The 22,651-nt window shown below is 32.6% G+C and overlaps 1 protein-coding gene across 1 annotated transcript in view; it reads left to right on the forward strand.

Moving 5' to 3' along the window:
* The window catches only part of Camta (Calmodulin-binding transcription activator), a 1,815,113-nt gene extending 1,792,462 nt beyond the window's left edge, over positions 1 to 22,651 (forward strand). Inside the window, exons 30-36 of the mRNA XM_071590285.1 lie at positions 993 to 1,174; positions 2,226 to 2,371; positions 4,022 to 4,212; positions 9,077 to 9,289; positions 9,638 to 9,712; positions 15,376 to 15,504; positions 17,769 to 22,651. Coding sequence (XP_071446386.1) covers positions 993 to 1,174; positions 2,226 to 2,371; positions 4,022 to 4,212; positions 9,077 to 9,289; positions 9,638 to 9,712; positions 15,376 to 15,504; positions 17,769 to 17,856 — 1,024 coding nt within the window. The 3' untranslated portion in view covers positions 17,857 to 22,651. The remainder of the gene's footprint in view (positions 1 to 992; positions 1,175 to 2,225; positions 2,372 to 4,021; positions 4,213 to 9,076; positions 9,290 to 9,637; positions 9,713 to 15,375; positions 15,505 to 17,768) is intronic.

A 22,651-nucleotide genomic window follows, 5' to 3' on the forward strand; every position in this document is an offset into this window, starting at 1 on the left:
GTATCATTTGTTTTTAATGGTATCTGATACACAATAAACAATGTTTGACATTAAAAACCACATTTTAGAGAGCCTTTGTAAGTTATTCCAAATTGTGCTTTGAGATCAAGAAATTCAAGTTCTTTTGATATATTTCTTAATAGATATAGCCCAGAGCATGTAGGTCCGAACTCCAGATCATCAAAATCTCAATATTAGATACTAGTTATTGTAACTTAAATTGTATCATTAAATTATACTTATTTCAACACAATTCATTACTTTGGATTGCATCTCCATTGAAATAATATAGGTTTTCTTTAATGTTTGCTATTCCTTCATTGCCTCCATGATTGTCATGGGAGATATAATTGAGGTGCTTTCCCACTACCTTCCTTAATAGTATGTTTAATTCAATGGATGTCATAACTTAAACAGCCACCCCCCCCCCCCCCCCCCCGGGGTCATTGTGGTCACCTCACTGAGGAGCAGATATTGCATGTACCACTTTTAAGAGGCAATGGGATGGTAAAGATTGTGTTAGAAGGAAGAAAATTGGAATAATATATATAATATTTTATTTAGAGTTTTGTTATATAGGTCTTAAAAATACCAAAAAAAACACAGCAGTCAAACCAAAGGTTGGTTTTCATAGGCAAGGGTAGAGCTCACCTAGTGCTAAGCCCAAAGGCTGGTGAAATTCAGATATTAGAATTGGGGGTCAGTTCCTTTCCCTGTGCTACCTATTGTTTCCTAGGAAGATCTGGTACCTGAAAAATCACAAATCTTGGTGAAGCACAAAGAGACCACATGCATGCCTGGGAATTGACCCAAGATCCTTCACTCAATAACCCAGAGCTCTAGCAGTCTTTAGTGTCTGTGTCCATTGAAAATCTATCATAACCACTTGATTACTACTAATAATAATGATTCATTTTTCAGGAGGTTTCTCCAGCACTGCCTATTTTATTGTTTTTAAATAACAAGGAAGGAATAATGAACTATCTTTACAGGTATTATGATGTGGGAACACCAAGCTCCAGCCTCTCACCTGCATCTTCTAGCTGCTTACAAAGCCCATGCTCATTTACGCTTGATTCTCCAACACCTCCACCCACAACAGCTGATTTTTGTGAATTCTTCCAAGCTTCTGGCTCCATGTTTGAGAAAGATTTTTCCAATCTCACTCTATCAGGTTGGTATATCATACTCCTGAACAAAAACAGCAAAATATTAACTATTTATGTTAAGGAGATCATATTATAGTGATTAGTGTGTGAGCATCCTTCACTTAATAACAGAATTTCCTGGCATTGGAAAGTACCTAGTGTTTCACCTGCTACCCATAATAATATTACTTCTATTAAACATATGGTCATCTGGGTTGGATATATTTAGAATAAGCTGATGTTGGTAGTCTCATTGACTGAAAAATTATATTGTCAAAAAATCACTAGTTTTGGGCATGGTTCAATATTAGAAATATAGGTAGTTTATTAAATTCCATCCTGATTAACCTGCTTTGCTGCACTACATTCTTGAATTGGTACAATTGCTGGTACTGCTGCAATACTGCCAGCATTTATTGTTTTGTTTGTTGCTTTATTGCATGCTTTGCTCACTTGGAAGGCTAACTCATCAGAACTTGGTAGGTACATAGTTAAAGCCAACATTTTACCAGATCAAGTCAAATATAACCAGGAATCAACTAGCTTCAACTGGCATTTTCCTTGGAATGTCCAACAGGATTATTTCTTGGCTAACCTTTACATGCATACTCATCACCATCATTATTCCAATTATCATTATGTATGGTTTATTTTTACTTGTAAATTTGAGCTGTTAAGGAGTCAAGAAAAACACACTGGACTCATAAGTAGGCAGGTAATGTCTTGAGTAAATATCAAGATTCAGATATGTTCCTCTATGGTCTCATACATATTTATCAGAGAGTTTATGTACTCTCTAAGGAATAAATGTGCCATACAATAAATATAAACTTCAATGATGCTGCATGCTTTCTTGTACATGTAATCTCCTTTCTGCATAAAAAATATTGGGTTCATACCTGATGATATCAAGAATCCAAGGAATTAAGATTCATATGTGAAGCACTAAGTTTTAACAACCGATCTTCAATCAATTTTTGATTTAAACAGACTTATTGAATGAACATATTAGCAATATTATGAATCAATAATCATCATTCACAGTGCATTAATTCTAATGGTACTTGTCATTTTTAGATCGAGAGCAGAGGGAACTGTATGAAGCAGCAAAAATAATTCAGAAAGCATATCGTTCCTACAAGGGTCGCAAGAAACTTGAAGAACAAGATAAAGAACGAGCTGCTGCCATTTTAATTCAGAACTACTATCGTCGATATAAGCAGGTAAGCTTATTAGTGATTCTTTTAGAAATTTTTCAATGGTGGTCCATCATTTATTTGCAGTGTCATACACAAATGTTCATTCAAATATTACAATAGAGTTCCAATTATCCAGAGTAATTAATCTTTAAAAGACTCACTGTAGGGTGGCTGTATGCTTACATTGATAAATTTCTTAAGTATGGCAGAAAGTGTGACATGTACAAATTTTGGCAGATAATTGTTACTGTATGCATTATCAGCCACCAGATCATTGGATGCAAATATAAAGTTTACAATACATTTATAATTAAGTTTATAATATCTATATAATAAAGTTAATAATATGAAATTGTTGATTTAAAACATTTTTTTTATTTTTCTTGCACAAGCATCTTATTCATATTTTGGTGCATTTTTTATCCTTATTGCATAATATGATCATAAAAATGGCAACACAGTATAATACAGAACACCTGTGTGTGACATACTCACCAGTTAAATCAAATTTCTCGGCTTTATATCCTTTTCCTTGTGAAAATGTTCAAGTGAAGTGATTTTATTTTATTTTATTGCACAACACAACATACATACATACATGTATTGCACATACACGGGCAATTACCCATTGAAATTTAAGAATATATATATAAAAAGAAAAAGAAATTTCTTCACAATTACAAATTGTATCTCAAACATCGCTTAAACTGCATAGCATTCATAGCAAAGAAATCAATTTCAGGAGGAAGTTCATTTCCTTCCCTCAGAATTCTAGCTATTGGGCTGTGGTACATATAGTTGCGTCTATAAAATTCTCTGTGAAATAATAACTTGCTTCTGGTAGCATAAGAAGGCATTTGCAAAGAGACTAATTCCAAAAGTTCCGGACTGGACACGCTATTATTCAACAATTTGTGTAGGAACATCATATCTGCCATGATGCGCCGGGAAGATAAAACTGAGATCCCCAGGTCCTTGTATGCATCCGGGTACGAAATATTGTACATGTCAACACCAAGTTTGCGCATGCATAGCCTAATAAAGCGTCTTTGAACCTTTTCAAGCCTATTAATATGACACTCATAAAATGGTGACCACACAATGCAGCCATATTCCAAAATTGGTAAAACAAGCATGGTGAATAGTGATTTGATGCAAGTTACATCAAAAATATCTCTGGTGAATCGGGTGATGAACCCCAACATTTTATTAGCTCTTTTAACACTAGTATCAATATCATTATTATATGATTAGTCTGCATTCTGCATTGTATTTTCTGATGGACATTATGAAAAAAATTAGCACAAATTCTTTTTTCCTGAATATTTTTGACATTATTAAAATGATTTGTTCTGCTGATGTGCTGGAAGAGGCAGGCTGCAACTTGGCTTCATCTTTTCAGAAGGGCTGTATCATATAATTAAAAATTATGCAAGACAGCTTATTTTCATTGGTTAATAATGTTTTGATAGAGAACAAAAAAAGCAACAAAAGTATCCCTACCACTCTCATTCCCTCAGTGGACTTGGAAATAAACTTGAAATGGTGAAATTTTGCCCAGTTAGACTGCCCTACTAAACAGAATGGATCTGTTGTGAGACCATTGTTAGCTTAACAAGATGTGTCTGTGCATTTTTGTTTCACTTTCTTGTCTCTTTTTCCATTCTCATGCAGTATGCATACTTCAAGCAGATGACCAAAGCAGCTATGGTAATACAGAATCAGTTTCGCAGTTACTGTGAGCATAAACGTTTCAAGAAGAGTCAGGAGGCTGCCGTTTGCATCCAGAACTACTATCGCAATTACAGGGAGCAGGAGAGGGGCAGACAGAGTCGTGAGGGTACTCCCACGGGTGCTGGGCTCAAGTAAGTCCATTGCCCAGCGGAGGTCTGCCCATGCAAGTTCACCCTCACATCCTTCCCACTTCCCTACTCATACCTAAAACACGAAAACGTATACCTATTCCCTTGGATGGCGGTCAGGGGCTTTCGCTTGCATCATTGTTTAAATGGGTGTGCAGTTCAGTTTGTTGTTGTCTTTTTTCATTTTATTTTGGTGCATAATAAATTGTTTTTTAATTAAAGGGAGAGAATTGACTAATCCTCATGCCATGTGCACAGCTAAAGTGAGACAGAATGGTAGTTGGCAGGCGTTGTTTTGTGCCATCAGTGTTGCAAGAGCATAATTACTAATTTTTTAATTCAACATGCATAGATGCCATTGGTGCTTTACAGATTCTGAGTGTTTAATTTGCCTGAATCTGTGTATGGCTTCATCCAATAGCAGCCAATGCATGTGTAGCATAATAAGTGTTCAGGAATTTTGTGTGTAGGCAATGGAAACAGCATGGGTTACTATGGGGAGATGAATTTTGAAATATGTGCTATTTCTAAAAGCCATGAGAAAGCAGTCTTAATCTTGACACATCATTATCTCTAAGACTCTTCACATAGGGATATTATTCACTTTATAAGGTGCCTGTCACAGAAAATATTTTTTCCAGTATTTCTCTCATAATTTTATTATGTGAAGTTATTTCTTTTACTAAAGAAATTTTAAGAATCTATATTGAAAGATAGTCCTAACTTCATGCTGTAATAAAATATTCAGATAGTGTTTTAGTATGATATCATACATCAAAGTAACAAGGAGGTGATAAAAATAATTTTCAAATTTGAGTAGTTATATCATAGTTCAGTGAAAGTATGGATAATTTTGGCAGGGCTCACAGGAGTATTGCTATAACAGTTTAAATTTATTGATTTTTTTCTTATCTATAGTACCAATGATAGAATGAACTCTGTGAAATATTCTGGTCCTTAATCAGTATGCTTTACCCCCCAAAAGGAGGTTAAGCTTTCTTTTAATGAGTGGAATGACGAATTGGGATGGATATGTAGAGGAATATCATTAAATATATCAGAAGTTTTGTGATTTGGCCCTTTGAGGGAAATAATGTATGAATTTTGGTTGCTTTGGAAGCCATTTTTCCCAAGTGTGCTATAATTAGAAATGGTCGTTCACAGGAAAAGGTGAAGATGACTTTTTACAACAGGACACACGATAGAATATAGTTAAAAGGAAGAGTTAAAACTGTATGAGAAACAATGAGTGGTTTACCAAGAGTACAAATAATTATTCCACACAAGTAGATACTCCACATGATTATCATATATGTAGTTCCCTCCCAACTTTTAACTACTAAGTACAGTCAAATGAGAACTGAACACCCACCATTATACACAGTCCACTAAAAGCTAGAAGCTAGCTTTTTATGTATCAGTACTGCCATTACTGTGGTAAGAGAACTGCATAATGGCAACTCACAGGTGCATGCAGTTGTTGGGTTAAGTTCTTGTTGGTTCTCAGACTGGTTGTTGTTGTAGGTGTTCAGTTTATATATATATATATATATATATATATATATATATATATATATATATATATATATATATATATATATATATATATATATATATATATATATATATATATATATATATATATATATATAAACCATATATATATATATATATATATATAAACCATATATATATATATATATATATAAACCATATATATATATATATATATATAAACCATATATATATATATATATATATATATACACACAGATACATAAAGTTCTCTCCTCTATCCAACCTTCACTATTCTACCAATCAAAATGCTCTGCGTGAATCTTTTCTACCTCCTTTGGACGCCTCCCTACAATCCTCTCTCTTCCCCCAACATTCCTAATATTTCTTCATTTATTTTCCTTTCTGTTAATAATAATAATATTTATTGGTCCCTGAACTTCACAAAATAAAATTTTGGACAAGACAGAGAGCAAACACTCAGCTGTTTCAGTGTTCCAAAGACTTCAGAACTTCTTTCATACTATCATAGCATTTATCTATCAGAAAATGCCCGAGATATTTTTAATGAGATATTTCTTAATTCTTGTACCCCTAGAAGGAGTATATTTTATGCCTGGTTGCAGATAGTTGAAAATTTGATGGACACTTGAAAGGGACTCTTATTATGCATAGCAGAAGAGTGGCAGAATAAATTTACATCAACACTCTGACAAGTATTTTACCTATTTACTTGAGCATTAGTGATTAGTTGTTTCAAATTATCCTTAACATTCATACGTAAGTAATAAACATACATACAAGGCACTGTTAGAATTCCAATTCTTTAAAATTATGTTTGCAAGTTTGCCATTGGGGTATTTTGCTAAATACCCAATATAAATAATAAATACAAAAATGTTTGCATTATAAAAACTCTACAGAAGCCAGGTGATGCTTCCCAGAAAATAATGCCTTAGCTCATATGTGATTGAAAGTTGCCATAGTAAACAATGTTTAGTATATTTAAATTTACATTTATGTTCCTTTTACCTTTTACGTATTTCTCCACATCCACATTTCAAAACCCTCCAAACTGTGCTAATCAAATTGCTCCAAGGACCATATTTTTATCCATATCAAAGCACATTAAATAGCGAAGATTTTACTAGTCTTTTCCTCAGCATCCTCACTCAATGTCCCTGTAAAGTCCCAACTACTTTGGCCATCTTGGTCCAAGCACTGTTAAGATAGATAAACTGATCCACAGCTCTAGTTTTTGCCTTTTTATTTTATTATTTATACTAGCCTTCATATTTCTCTGAAAACTCATCATCTTTATTTTGTTTGAAATGATTTTCATTCCATACTTGTCTCACTGATTCTTCAATGCACTCAGCAATGATTGCAACCCCTTGACCAGCTGGCTAACTAACCTTGTGGGATCAAATGCCCTTGCAATATGCAATCAAATTTCTTTAGGCCATGAAGACAACCTAAAAGAAAATAAAATGCCTGCAAGTAAAAGGGTGAAAAATATAGCCTTATATTGATTTTAGTCTAAACCTCTATTTTCAGTTCATGTATAATATGCGTAAAATCACTTACCTGTGAGCATATTTGACATTATAAGACCTAGCATAAATATTATCATGAAGGATAAGATGATTAAGAAGGTCAAGTCTTACCATCTACATTGAGGCCAGTGAATATTATTATGTAGTTCAATCAAAAGTACTGTAGAGGCACAGAAAATGTTCAATTTTCTCTTCATAAACATGGTAATTACACAAACAACATATGTATTAATGTGTCAGTCCTCATAGCTCTCTACTTTTCAAATAATAAATAAATAGCCAAAAGGAAAGACTTTGAATTGATACATCTTTTTGTGATACCTAAATATTTTTCCATTTTTACTGGTAGTAATTTTCTATTCTCATTGCACTGTATGAGCTTAAAATCAGCCATAAAAATATTTCTCAAAGAAAAAATAACTGTATTTGATAAATCATGCAACTTTGTAGGTATATCCAGACAAATAATGAACATCTTGGCCTAGGTTTCCAAGATTGTTATAAATTGATATAATATTAGAATATTCTGTAATGATCATGGGAATTAGAAAAACATGCACACAAATAATGACCCTATTCCTCAGACATGGATAGCACTATCATCTAAATATGGTTCATAGACTGCTTTCTCTGATAAGACAGTTAATAAATTAATGGGGGAGGCCATAAGCACTTTTGTGCAAACAATGTTCTGATATTATAAAAATTTGCTCTCTTGTGAAAATGCAAATAATTTTTATTTTAAGATGATATCTTATTGTAAAAATGTAATCTAGCCGATTAATACTTGCAAAATTAGTCCATTGCATTGAAAGGTAAGGCCTTACATACTTAAACAAACTTTATTTCATCCTCATCTAGGAGGATGATAAGCTCAAGATTTTTAAGAAATACAGTTTAAATATTGAATGCTAATTCCAATAATAGAATTTATTTTCATATCTTTAATAATTCTATGTAATATAATAAATATATATGCCTAAATAATCACATGTTATTAAATTATTGAGTACATACAGGTATTCATTATAAAAAATATACTCCTGAGTAGTTTGGAGTGTATTATCTTAATATTGATAAGAACTTTGCTTTATGTAATATGTTAACAGCTAATTTATTGCTAACATGCTTTTCTAAATTTTAGCAAAAATATTTGAAAATATATTTGAATGAATGTCATTTTGATTAGTAGGTAAACTGTACCAAATTTTTCAGTGTTGCTATTTTTAAATTTTCAGTTGACTCTGAAATTAGATTAATTAAGCTTTTGTTGTCAAAATTATATGTGTTAGCAATGCCATCCCCAGCATTTTCAGTATTAATAATTATGAAAATACAAGTAATATTGCTTTCCTTCCTCTAAGCACCAAATATTAAAATTACACCCAGGCTACAAAAAACCTTTGAGTATCATTTTTATTTTTTCTCCACTGTGCTCAAATAATGGTGGCAATTTTTTTTATTTAAAGAATACAGTTCTATCAACCTCGAAAGCAAGCCCCTAACAGATGCCGCTAAAACCTCATACCCAATTAATCCCCTCTCTCCCTTCCTGCTCTGGTGTAGTTGTGGTGGTGTTTTCTGGTTTGTCTGAGGTGCCAAGCAAAATTTGGTCCGTGTCTCTCCTGTTGGGTATGGCCTGTGTCACTTGCACCAGTAATCCCAAAAACTATCTGTCCTTTTGGTGTGTTCTTTCTCTTCCTACTCTTAGAATGTGCTGTTTTTGTGTTTGTACATGCATCTGTTTGTATATGTGACCTGTATAAATAAATGGCTGCATGGTTGTGGGGCAGCAGCTATCTGGCTGCTGTGGACAGGGTGCCCGGATTGGAGATGTGGGGGACCTCGGTAGGTAGTCCTGGCATGTCACCCGGGTGCAGGCCCAGCTGGGCAGCTCCGGAGAATCAAGTGATGTCCAACGGTGTTTCTGATGCTGGCTGGCCCATGATTTCCCATTACCCGTCTCTTTTTGTACCCTCTACTGGCCGGGCATCCAGTCTATTACACCCGTAAGTCATGTACCTTAGGATTGTTGCTAGCCTAACAACGTTTGCGGCATGCTTCTTAAATCTGCATGCTAGAATGAGCTTTGTTTGGCACCGTGAAAACTTTCTCTTCCTTCCACTGTTTGATTACCTGTCATATCAAATGTATACCTGTCTTCCTTGTTAAATATTAATTTGATACTATTTACCTTGTGCACTATACATTTTATTGGTGCTTGTTACTGATGCAGTAGTATTTTCTTAAATAATTCACATTTATTCTCTATACATTCGCAATACGTTCATATGGTTACGATACTTTAATCTTCATTTACATTTCAACTATTCATCCTGTGTTTTACTAATTGACAGAAGGACATATTCTCAACGAAGGCAACATCAAGCAGCAAGGAAAATACAGCAGTTCATGCGCCAGTCTAAGAATAAGTGAGTATTTGAGTCACTAACTAGTTAGAGTTGTTTAAAAACTTCCAAATTATTCATTATAATATAATTTCAGATTTATTTCCATAATACCTGTACCTTGTCAGGTGCTTTTGACATGAAAGTTTGGGAATGTGATCTTTTGATGAGTGTGATAATTTTATTTCTTTCTATCATTTGAACTCCAGTATTAGTTTCACTCCATCCATGCTCTTTAGTAGGTATTTCTGATGCTAATACTTCAAACCCTTATGCATTAGAGTTAACTCTGGCTAGTGAGTCTTGCAAAGGACATTGAAAAATTCTTCTATTGAAATAAAGTAGCCTGGCTTATATGAAATACCCTTTTTGCATGAAATGAGGTCAGGAATAATGAATGCTTCCCATCTTGTTTTTTATCATTGTTCATTGTTTCCAATTTTTCAATCAGAAAAATATAATAGTCAATCACAGATTTAGGAATGGGCTTCAGGAGTAAGAAAAAGGAGGATACACACACTCCAACTTCATCTTGTAAAATGACCTCTAAAAATCATGAATATATTTTAAGAAATTGATTATTGTAATAATATTTACAACCAAAATACAGAAGAGCTTCTACTATCAATGCAATTAAGGGGAAAACAACATCATAATTAAAAATTATTTATAATTCGAGACGCTTTAACTTCCAGGCATTTATGACCTTATTATTAGTGACATATTATATATGTGTCTTTCATGTATCCTTCAGTAAGTTAATTGGTGTTTTCTTCATAATTTCCTTGGCCCAAATATTCATTCTATTTTCCTCTCTGAGAAATTGCACAAAGCTAACATTCAATTAGGTACTTAAAGTCCATAATCAAAAATCAATTATGTCTATACACTCAATATCATTAGTTACTAAGTTCATGCCTACATACCATACATAAGTGTGGAAGTACATATTTATTTTAAGCCATACAATAGTCTGCAAGATGCCATGCAGACTCCCTTTCTAAAGTAAGTGGTCAGAGAAGAACACAGAAGAAGCGAGCTCATGACTCCCTCCACCTGGGATAGATAGTGACATAAGGTCCATTGTGAGACCTTTCATATGTCTCAGCAGTCCTAGCCCCTAATGGTCTCTAACATGACCATTTTCCCTGCTGCTGAGCTAACTAATCAATATCAATGACTTCCCTTATTCCCAAACATTTTGGGTACAGCTAGCCCATATCTGCATCTCCAGGTGCCTCATTGCCTATAAGTTGAAAAATGTTTCGCCCAAATTAAAAGACCGACTAGCATTTCAGTGAGATGGAAGGGAAAAGATTGGGTGAGAGGGGAGAGAGCGCCTTTCCATGAGTAATGGGTAATTAATTCATTGATAATCAGGACTCTTCTTTACTTTAAAGTAAAAATCTCATTAAAAGATTTTATGCATCATATAACATCTCAGAGTGCTCTGAAATGTTCTCTTCCTGATGATGAAAATGGCAATTTATGTTTTCAAAAAGTTTTATTTTTCAACATAATCACCTTTAATATTAGCATATTTCATCCAGCGTCATTCCAGTGACATTATCCCATCTCTGTAGTTTTCTTTCAGAAGTTCTGCAAAGTACTTGTCCACAGCTGCAATTGATTCTTGGTTGAACGAAAAAAATGGACTAGCGAGGAAACTTTTGAGTTTTCAGTAATAGTGAAAGTTTGAGGGGAGCCAAATCAGTGAATGGGGTGGATTTTCTGGCACTTCATGATGCAATTTCCTCAATTTTTCCATTTCCAAGACATGTTTGTGAGCAGGTGCATTTTCCTAATTGAAAACAGTTTTTCTCTTCTGCAATCCAGGTCTACTTTCACAAATTTTTGCATCCAGTTTCATTATAAAATATAGAATGGTGTTCCCCAGTTATTTTATTGCCTTTTGTAAGATAGCTGATCAATGGAATTTCTTTGACATCTTAAATAACTGATGCCAAGACCTTTCCTGGCGATATCACTGTCTTCGTATTCTTCAGAGCTGAAGGATCAGCCTCTATCCACTGTATGGATTGTTATTTCAATTCTTGTGCATTGGCAGGTCCATGTTTCATCCATTATCATGCATTGATGCAAAAAATTACTCTTGTTTTTTACAAAATGCACCAAGCACTGTTTGTAAAGTGTTATCCAAATGTGTTTTTGATCTACAGTGAGCATGTATGGCACCCATCTTACATAAAGCTTTGTCAAGTGCAACTCCTTAAGCTAAATGTAACTGGCACGTTCTTTTGATATCCATACAGTACTGGAAATTTCATGTGCTTTGTAGGCCGATCTTCCAAAATCATCAAACAGCTTGCAATAATGATACCTGAATAGTATTTGTAGAAAATTTATAATTTTAGGTCTAAATTGGTCCTCATGGAAACACCAGACATATGTAGACAAACCTATTTTGCATTTGGCAAATATGGAAAAATTTGCAGAACAGTTTTTAGGAATGAAGTATAATTTTTCACAATCAAGCACTCAGTGACAATTACTTTATATTTGCATTAAATTTCATTGATTATGTCTATTACTAAATCCCTATTGGATGTGATTTGTGTTCTCTTCATCAGTTATATCATTATAAATAGTTTAAATTAAGTTGTTCAGTTTTGGGTCCATGATTGATTAAAGGATGACGACTGAGGATTGAGAAAAATCAATGTAATCGAATCACTGGCTGCTAGTTCACAGCCCATAGCTGCTACACTATTTGATTTTGGCCTTACTGAGTTTTAAAAAACCCGTGACCACTTTCAAGGGCCTCAAGTAAGATGGCTGGAGACAACCCAAGTACAATATTACATAGTAAACATATAGTAGATAATATGTTACATTTGTATAATGAGAAGCATTGTTTCTGATGATCAGTGGTAAATAGAATGTTGAGGACTCCGCCTTCACTTTGCTGCTCCTTCCATTTTCCAAATGACCCTTGGAATTCCTCTGTTCCACTTGCTGAGCCCGCCCAAATTCCACCAAAGGTTTCTTCCCAAGTGTAGGAGTGGTGTATGGTATAAAAATGAGGATGAAATGGGATATCATTTCTAAAATATTAATGATAGTTTAATAGGGAAGCTAATTCTAGCTCTCTGTAATGATTAATTTTTAGATGTGTTTGTCTCCCAGAAAACTCTATGTAATTTTCAAGCTCCTGCAATATTTTCAGAACACCTACTGCCCTTCAATAACTTAATAATTGAAAAATATAGACATAATTAGCTAATTATATTTGATGTGTTTAGATGCAAATCACTCTACCAAATCAAAAGAATTTTATAGCTTAGGTTGTAAGAAAATGCTGCCTGCCCTTTTTAATGAAGGCATTTATAGTTTTTGACTTATTATTTTAATTTATATTAAACTACTAAGTATAAATGATGATGGCAAAGGCTTAGTAAGAAAAATCACTGTTTAAAGCATTAGGTACAAAGTTGTGGTATATTGATAGAGTATATTTTAATTACTCAAACATTATTTGAATAATTATAAATGGAAAAACATGATTGTGGGAGTAGGGATTAGTAGTTTCAACTGAGGTTAGAGAATGCAATTTACAAAAGAGCAGCATATAATATATGCATCCAGGACAGTTAACTACACTTACACCATATTCCTGTATCTATTTTAACTCTCCCTTGAATTGACTGAAATTTTCCCTTACTCTCTCATTAAATAATATTCATAGCCAATAGTATTTATGGCATATTTAGCCGATGGTATTTATATAGTATTTATGGCAGAAATTGTGAACTGTCATTATATTTTTATCATTAGCCTCATGCTATGAGCCAAAGGAGTAGCTTTGTAAATATTTACAATTTTTGTGTCAGCACCTTCAAGTGGTGATCTAAGAATTTAAGAGAGGTGAGATATAGTGGCTGTAACATGCTGATCACAATTGCAAAAAATGCATCTCTCATCAATATTTATGCATGATTCAGTGCTTTTTCTCCAACTGTAGGGGCTCTACCAAAGCCCACAACGTATTTCATATTTGCCCACGTTAAATATCTGCGTACGTGATTTGTGATAAATACATAGGTATGCTTTGCATGGCTTTAATGCAAAAATATAAAGGTCTACTCTAACATGTTGATCTGTGATGCCCTAATGTAATTCATTTGTTAGTAATGAAAGTGTTTTTCAGTAAACAAATATGAAACCAAATAAAATAAAGCATTAATAATAGGTATGCAGATATACTTACAGCAGTAAACAATATATTGGTACCTAGTTGTAAATTCTTAATACCTAATGAATATATTCTATTTTATATGAATACATACCTAAAATTATAATGCGTAAATGTACTAATTATGATAAACACGGTATTATTATACACATCAGTGCACATATTTTTGCATATGTATTTATAAAATTTAAATAGGCTCCCATTCAGTGTGAATACATGTATTAAATATTGTAATATAAATTACCTTGCTTTATTTTTTGCAAATTTAGGTATGGAATAGCCACAGATTATGCTTGCTTTCTAATATTACAATCAATATATTTGGATACAGGAAAATTAATATATAGCATATGGTATGTAATTGTCCACTCTCTGGGAAAAATATTTCTGTTGCTAAAACTGAATATTCATTGTTAGATATAATACAACAACTTAAGGTACCATCAATATTGATTAAAATAAAATTCCTCTTTAATGCTATCAAAGTTTGTGGGATGTTAGTCCAGGAAATCCAGTGAGTATCATAAAAGGTAGTTAATTTTTTTTTATTTACCTCCATGAACATTTTTAAGTATTATCACTTAGACATATGTTACATTAAATACACAAAGCTCATGCTATTGAGCTTTGAGGAAGGCTTCAAAAGTACACCTATATCTCATGTAATTCAAAACAATATGAAGAGTAAAGTTCTTCAAGTGTGTACATCAATTCATGTTATGAAAATATTTGTTACATCTTAAACTCTTGTATTGTAAATATGTAATGATGAATAAGGAAATAATACAAACCATACAAGTTACAGTGAATACTACTGTCCATGTTCTGCGCATATTTTCAATACCACTTTAAATAGTAAATGTTAAAAATGTTCATATATTTTAAATAAATGTGGAGAAATTTCATGAGGGATAATTTCTCTCCTTAACACTTCTTTAATATACAAGGTTTTGCAATCATTAATCAATCCATTATCCACATCCTAAAAAATGTTGCCATCAATATAATTTAAGTAACAAAATTTATCAGTCGTAACTTAACAGAAGATTGATAAAGAATTTAATATGATGTATTTAATGCATATAAAAATACAGTAGAATTAAATTTGATTTTTTATTGACTCAGGTTTAACTTTCACTTAATTGATAAAAGCAAGAGTGCCCATACAGTACTAGATTGTAAGCTACCTTCTCTTTTTATTGTATACATGTGGATATTGATTCAGTGCACATCTCCACCGTAGAGTAGGGTAGAATAATTTAATCTAAAGTCTGTCAAGATCAGGAGGAGAATGATTGTCAAAAAGTTACTAAACAAGTGAATCAAAATTTATGCCTTGAGCACCCCTACATTTTGTCATAATATACCTTAAGTATTAAGAAAAAAATTGTGGCAAATGAAGGAATTAAATGATCGACCACCATATAATGAATACCCATCGGAAAACTAATACACTATTTTTATTCCTACCAAGATTGCAGAGAGAACGTGCCTTGGCAGCCGAAAGAGAGAGGCTGGAGGGCCCGTCATCATCCACGGTGGATGCCCAGCCAAGGTTGCACTCTCGAGACAGTTTGGCCTCCACCGATCTAAATAGAATGAGGTAACCATTGAACCAAAATTGGGAATGTCTATTTTCAATCTGGATACTAAACTCAAAATGTGTATCTTGGCATGCCACATATAATTAAGGAAAAAATAAGTAATTAATGTATATAAATTTTCCTTGCAGCATATGTAGCTATCATCTTCGATCAGTTGAATCCCACATTTATTATATGTTTACCACCAATAATTGACATGAAGAGATAATTTATAGGTGAAATCCAATGTGCTCTCTAAGTTATTATTATTATTACTTTTATTTGCCCAGAGATCATAATACAAAAATACCAGGTGGGTGGTGTATGTACATGGTATAAATCACGTCAGAAAGGAGCAAAGACACAGGCTCAATTAAGAGAAATAAAAAAAGAAATTATGAAGTATATATTTTGACATGTGTATTTGGACTTAAAAAATTGACACATGAATTTCTATGCATGTGCATATTATATTTTATCTTTTTACGATTATTTATTAATTTCATTGTCTACCAAAGGCCCTGGGGTTCGTCCATGGATATTTTTGCACCTAGTTTTATCTCTTCCCATTTTGTGATTTTCCTTGGTAGCACAGCATACACTAAAAAATTGTTCTATAGCTCCAATGATTCATGGTTGGTAACCAATGCCTGGAATAACATTATATCAGATTTCATACTATGGAATTTGAACAATTATAGGATATCTGTTGCTATAAATAACCATGATTGCACTTCTTATATATTAATGTGAAGAATGCTAATGATTAGTGTGTAATATGTTGGCTGCACCATCTCTCCATTACTACCAGCAGCTAAATTGTCTCAGCCCAATAGGAAGTTTGATGTGCACTAAAATTATTATTATAGGGTTATTCTACATTTTTCCACATGGTGTAGATTAAGGCTTTACTTTTTCATATATTTCACTAATTAGGTTACTTTGGTGGGTAAAAGTTTCACCTCTAAGACAGATGGTGAAACTGTGGTCCATGTAGCAAACATACTCTGTGTGAATGATCTGGAGAAAGAATGTCTTCCTTCCCTGTTGTTTAGTAAAAATTGATATAAGACAATATAATTTGTAATTACATAATGATAAAATATGTAAATGACTCCCTTAAATTAGCATGCATATCGCATAACAGAGTTGAATTTAAGTTCATGATGTTTAAAATTATTTTTTGAAATCAGATTGATATTGATTCTGGATTTTAGTTACTTGTATAAACCATTATCTTAGTTTCTTTATTTACCAAACATTGTCTTGTGAAGATTCATCATTTCCCTCTGAGGCAATATGTATCATAAAACATTTGACACTGTTGAGGGTTGATTTCTTTGAAATAACAATCAATATAAGAGCTTATGAACCAGTTAATGCCTTGCTTCTCAGCAGTAATTTTCACAGTATTTACATAGCCACATCAAATTTCAAGGAATTACTTAGTTTTCATCTTATATCAGTGATTAGCATTAATACCAACCAGGCTGATAAAATCCATGTGATCAGATTTTAACATTGCTTGCACAATCTCTTGGTTGTTAAATTCCTGTTTTTATCACCTGATTTGAAAAAAGGCCTAATTTCATCTTCCTCCATTCTGTTGCTCCAATGTAAAATATACTTATTTTCTTGCAAATGGCATCATTGTTATTTGATATAGATTCTCCAGTTTTGTTCAGTCGAAATCACCTCATGATTCCATATACTCAATTCTATTGTATGAAACTAGAGTTACCACTTAAAGTATTGTACCTTTTGAAAACCCAGGTTAAACTCGGGCCATAAGAGCAATTTAGTTGATACCATGGATAATGAGTAAGCAGAAGATTCCAGGTAAATTATTGCCTAAATGATACAGTATAAAAAGGTGAGCAATTTGATGGCTGATTGGGATAGATTAGAAGATGAAGTTCTCCCCAGAATAAGCCAGAAGGTATGTGAAATCATCCCAGTGGAGGTAAGAGTGGTCATTCTCTTTATCTTAGTCATGGTCATGCCATGACTTAGTCGCACTCAAGATTGATTAATACATTTTATAAAAAACTATTTGGAAAAACAATATACAGATATGATTTATTCTTGGTATTACCCCTGTAAGGAATCATCCATACAATCTGTATCTCATTTCTTATTCGGCTATTATGTATTTTTTTCTTATTTACACAGATTCTTTGATTGGTCCTTCCTGAATGATATTTGCCCTTATTTCATAGTTCAGTAAAAGGTAAATTACACTGTAATGGTTTGTGGGGATTGACAATTTTATTCTTGATTACAGAATGGATGCAAGCCATGCTACGGGGTTGTCAGATGACATGAGTGGAAATCATCTGAATATGGACAGCAAAAAGCAAAAGCACTTGTGAGATGTACCTGTGGCCATTACAGCCAGAAAATTTTGCCTCGGAAAAATATAGCCTTGTCTTTGGCAGCTTGTCCCACTTATAAACCTCATATTAGCTTACTTTGAGCTGATAAAATCTGAAATGGGAGAGTTTTTGGGGGTCTACATTGTTTTAGGAAGGAGCTGTGAAAAAAATGAGAGTTCAAGTTGTCTTTTGAAGTCCATTCTGGAGGGCTAGTACACAATGGCAGCAGCTTGAAAATTTCAAAAGACTCCAACAGCTTTAAGAAATAGTCTGCTTTTGTGCTGAATGCTTGAAAAACTGTGTGATCAATAACATTAGTCCTCCAGTTTATGTAGCAGTTAATTAGTGGATTTTAAGAAAGGTGTGTCTCCATTTATTTTTAAGTTTGTCTCAAGATGAGATCATGTGGACGTATTTATGATTTAAATTTGAGTGTAATTATTGCTAAGCCAAAGCAGTTAAGATCATTTATGTTAATTGAAGAAGATGACCCATAACTAGTGGCTTCATTTGAAATACATGCCAACCACTTTTTTATGATAATATTAGGACATAAAAATTGAAAGTCGGTTGTGTTGTGTTTGTATATTGTGTAAGGATAACTATTATTTTTGAAAGACAGTTTCCTATTTTTAATGAGATTGTTGAATCGGTATTGCCAGAATAATTTATAAGTTAGGGATTTATAGGCAGTAAAGTATTTATAGGTCAATGTGGACTGTGATGAAGATGAAATGGGTGCAAGGTAGCGAGTTTTAGATAATGGGCTAAATGATGGGAATTAGGCAGCCATTTCATCATGGTGGCATAAAGGTTGATGATGGTGGGCTGCAGAGTGATATATAGAGAACTCTTTTCACATAACTCCTCTTCGTCCTTCATGGTAAGCATATAATTCACTCTTTCATATACTTGCAAAATATTTCATTCAGGAAATGAAGAAGCTGTTAGGGAAGATGTTGTAATTTTTTTGATGGGAAGAATGTGGTAGAGCTGGTACATGGTAACATCCTGGTACTTTTTTTTTTGGTAGGTTTCATTAGACTGAATGAAAAATATTCCTTATAATTAAGAAGTCAGGATCAGTTCCACCTTTTAAGAGCTTCACAATCAGTTGTCAGCACATATTTAGCCTTTCTGCATTCTGGCATATTGCCTTAGGAGAGTAATTTCAGAATATTAGTAGCTATATTTGAAATATATTTCAATTAACATACATATAAACATATATTTTTGCTCCGTGAGGAGAGATGATATTGAAATAATTACTGTCATTTGTACTTTGTTTTAATCAAAAGGGTTAAAATACGGTAGTTTCATTTTAATATTTATTTGAGTATATTGTATAGTCAAAAACAGTTCAACTGAAAAAACAATGCATAGAGTTTCATTAGAAATGCAAAAACACTGCCATTTCCAGGTGGCATATTGTTCCACTTAGCAGGAATGTTGCCAAAGGTGAGGTGCACAGATAGTCTGTAATCTAAACTGTATAAAAATGTTTTATCATAAATTTATCAGAGACAAATAATGCATTGTATCTTTAATGATTTTTACTAGACTTTCAAGAAACACTAGAGGCATTCAAATCAATATGACTAGGTTTAGCAGGATACATATTAACCTTCATAATATTCATGTATCACATATTACTGCTATGCCCAAAGAAGAGCTTTAATTTTCAATTCAAGGGAGTGCTTCAAGTAAATGACAATCTCTGTTTGTCAAATTTTATGCATAAAACTAAATAATTGGTTTCTCTTTTTTCCCCAACTTTCACGATATCAAGAGTGATTGAAAAAAAACACTGTTTACTCCACATTGAATCTGCAAAGTAATTATACATTATTTTTGACACTTCCAGTGGCATTTTCTATATTAAAGGCTGACATGTATTGTTGCTTTATCAGATGGTTAACTAACCTACTGTCCATGAGCTCATTCTTCATAGACAAATTGTATTAAATAAGTTATAAAAGCATGTACAATTCAACTAAGAATTATATAAAGTGAAATATAAAAATTTTTGACTCTTCAGCTTTGTTAAATCACTCAGTCTATAGATAATGAAATTTACTAATGTACAACAGTCCTTCTTTGGAGTCTAAATGTAGCACATCCATTTGCAAAATTTTTTTCATAAACAAAAGCAATACCACACTATATATGTACATGTACCTAATGTACCAGCCAGTTTGGTCAGGCTATGACGACTGTATTTCATTCAATAACCTTGCATTATGCTGAAAATAATTAGGTTAAATCTGAATAGTTTGTAAAGCATTTCCATCTTATTAACTATCTCTTGTAGATTAGAGATGTAGTATACAATTGAGTAAAACATTGCATACTACTATTATTTTACATATCAAAAGTTGCATTCAATTTTGATTGAAATTATAAATTTTCAAGGGAAGTGTTACGTAATATATAACATTTAATCCTCATGTAATTATAATTTATATTTTGCATGTGGTTTTATTCTTTTTTACTCATGTACTAAAGAGAGGTAGATCCAGTTAACTTGAAGAACTTTATATGTGGTCTGACAACTTGTATCTTTACTCTTCTTCAGCAGCACTCTTCATAAAGTAAAAATGTTTGGTTCAATAAATTATGTAGCTTTTTATTAATACCATGATATTAAATTAAAACTTTGTACTTAACATAGGAATAATATGAAATATTTTATTTAAACCTCATGGCTCAAATAGATATTTACAGGCATTATAATTATTTAAATAATACTTGAGTAGATTTTCAATATCGCCATCCTAATATTTATCCTGCTACATATGCAAACTAATTGAAATATTTTGACTCTTCACATTATGAACTGTTTTGCAAGAGTTTTCTCAGTATTTTGTTAATTTTTGAAAACTTGGCCAAAATTGTAAATATGAAATAGCTTTTAAAATGTCACGTGGGAAAGTTTTTGAGATGCCTTTTAAGAACAGAAAAAAAAATCCCATTTCCCAGAGATCTGATGAAGAGGGTTATTTTGGTATACTATTATTCATAGGTGTCATCTGATTGTTGTGAATCAGTGTTTGGAGAATCTTGTCTTATCTGGCCCCTTAACACATAAAATGTAACTTATTGAAAAATACATGGTGATAAATAGAAAAACAATGGAGTGAATTCAAGGTCAAGGTGTGTAAAACTTTTCCAAGAAATGTAAATTACAATTTAATGAATACTTGGCAGTCATAAGTTTTTCATTTCATTTTTTTTAAGAATGAAAATACCAAAAAATGGCTGAATGTAGTGAATGGTTCAACACCCAAACTTACTCGCTTTTGGATGGATGTGCTAGTACCTATCAGTGGTGAATAATTGCTGCACACATTTTTAACTGCAGTCTATGCCAATCTTTGACTCCTCTCCTTTCATATTGTGGTGCAGTGTTAGGGATAACAAAACTAAAAATGACATGTCTGTGGTAATAGCCATTGCTCTTAATAAAATCATGCTGAAGGATTTCCACCATGGGATGATTGTAATACTTGGTGCTCAATCATAGTTTTTCTCATTCCTGTAAATAATTGTATATTTTCACCTATATCTTAATGTATATAGCTGTTGAGTATTTAAAATTTTATTCTGTAATTAATTAATTTTACTAAATTTAATGTGTTGATTGATGAATGGTGTACAGTTGGTGCTGATGTTTGATGAGGTGGTTGCATCAGCTTTGAAAGAATTCTACATCAAATTCTACAGAATTCTAATTTATCAAAAAAAAAGGCATACTTGTGGAGTGTCTGTAAAAGAATGGTGTGTGGTTATTTAAGATGTTTCAGTTCCTGAAAGTGATTTTTTTTTCATTTATTCTCAATGATTGAAGATGCTTTTTGAAACCCTTGGAGCCTAGTATTTTTGTTTAACAGATACTAATCATGGCAGGAAAAGTATTACATCCTAAAAATTGTTTATTGTTATTGGCATTACATCTGTATGTTTGTAAGTTGATGCTATTTTTTTTCAAGGGTAAAGATTTGGTCTGACAATTGAGGAAGCATGGATAAATTTTCAAGTACAATTATTACATGGCAATACTATTGTAATCATGCATGTTTCTCAGATTTACTTGGAAAATCTTCTGGAATTGATGTGTGAAATTTGTTTAGTCAATGTGGACATCTTTCAAGGACTGTGAAAAGTCATTCATGCAGTCATAAAATTGAATGTTAAATTATTTGTGTCAAAATATTAATTTTTATATTTCCCCTTAAATTTGTAATCGTGTGAATGTGTAAATACGATTGTGTGATGGCACGTGTGAACATTTCCACATGTGCTAGTAAGTTGCTGAATGCTTGCATGAATTTTTAATGATCAATTTTCATATATTCTTCCCATAATGCTAAGCCATTTATCTGATTTATGATAGAATAGAATTTATCAATTTCAATTCCATGTATTGAAATTCTACTGGAAAAATCTATTCATTGAATCCTAACAACTAAGATAATTTATTGTTGTTGGATTATGTAAGAAATGTTTGGGTGTAAAATGTTTTATTCAGCATTGTTCCAATTGGGTATTTTTCAAGTGAAATCAAAAGTTTTAAAAATTTATAAAATTTGTGACACTGTGAGAAAAGATATTGGCATAGATTTCTTCTTCAAATAGGTGGGTTTATCTTATGAATCTAACATTTGATCTTTTGTTGAGTTTTTGAATGGTTGGTTATAAAGATTTTGTATATTTAAAGTTATGGTCTACCATTGTAAATATGTGCTCTGGAGACCTTAAACCACTTCATGCACTAAAGAAATGTTGTAAAATC

The sequence above is a fragment of the Hetaerina americana genome, unplaced genomic scaffold (genome assembly GCF_022747635.1).
Source record: "Hetaerina americana unplaced genomic scaffold, ioHetAmer1.1.p SCAF_4, whole genome shotgun sequence".
Taxonomy (NCBI): domain Eukaryota; kingdom Metazoa; phylum Arthropoda; class Insecta; order Odonata; family Calopterygidae; genus Hetaerina; species Hetaerina americana.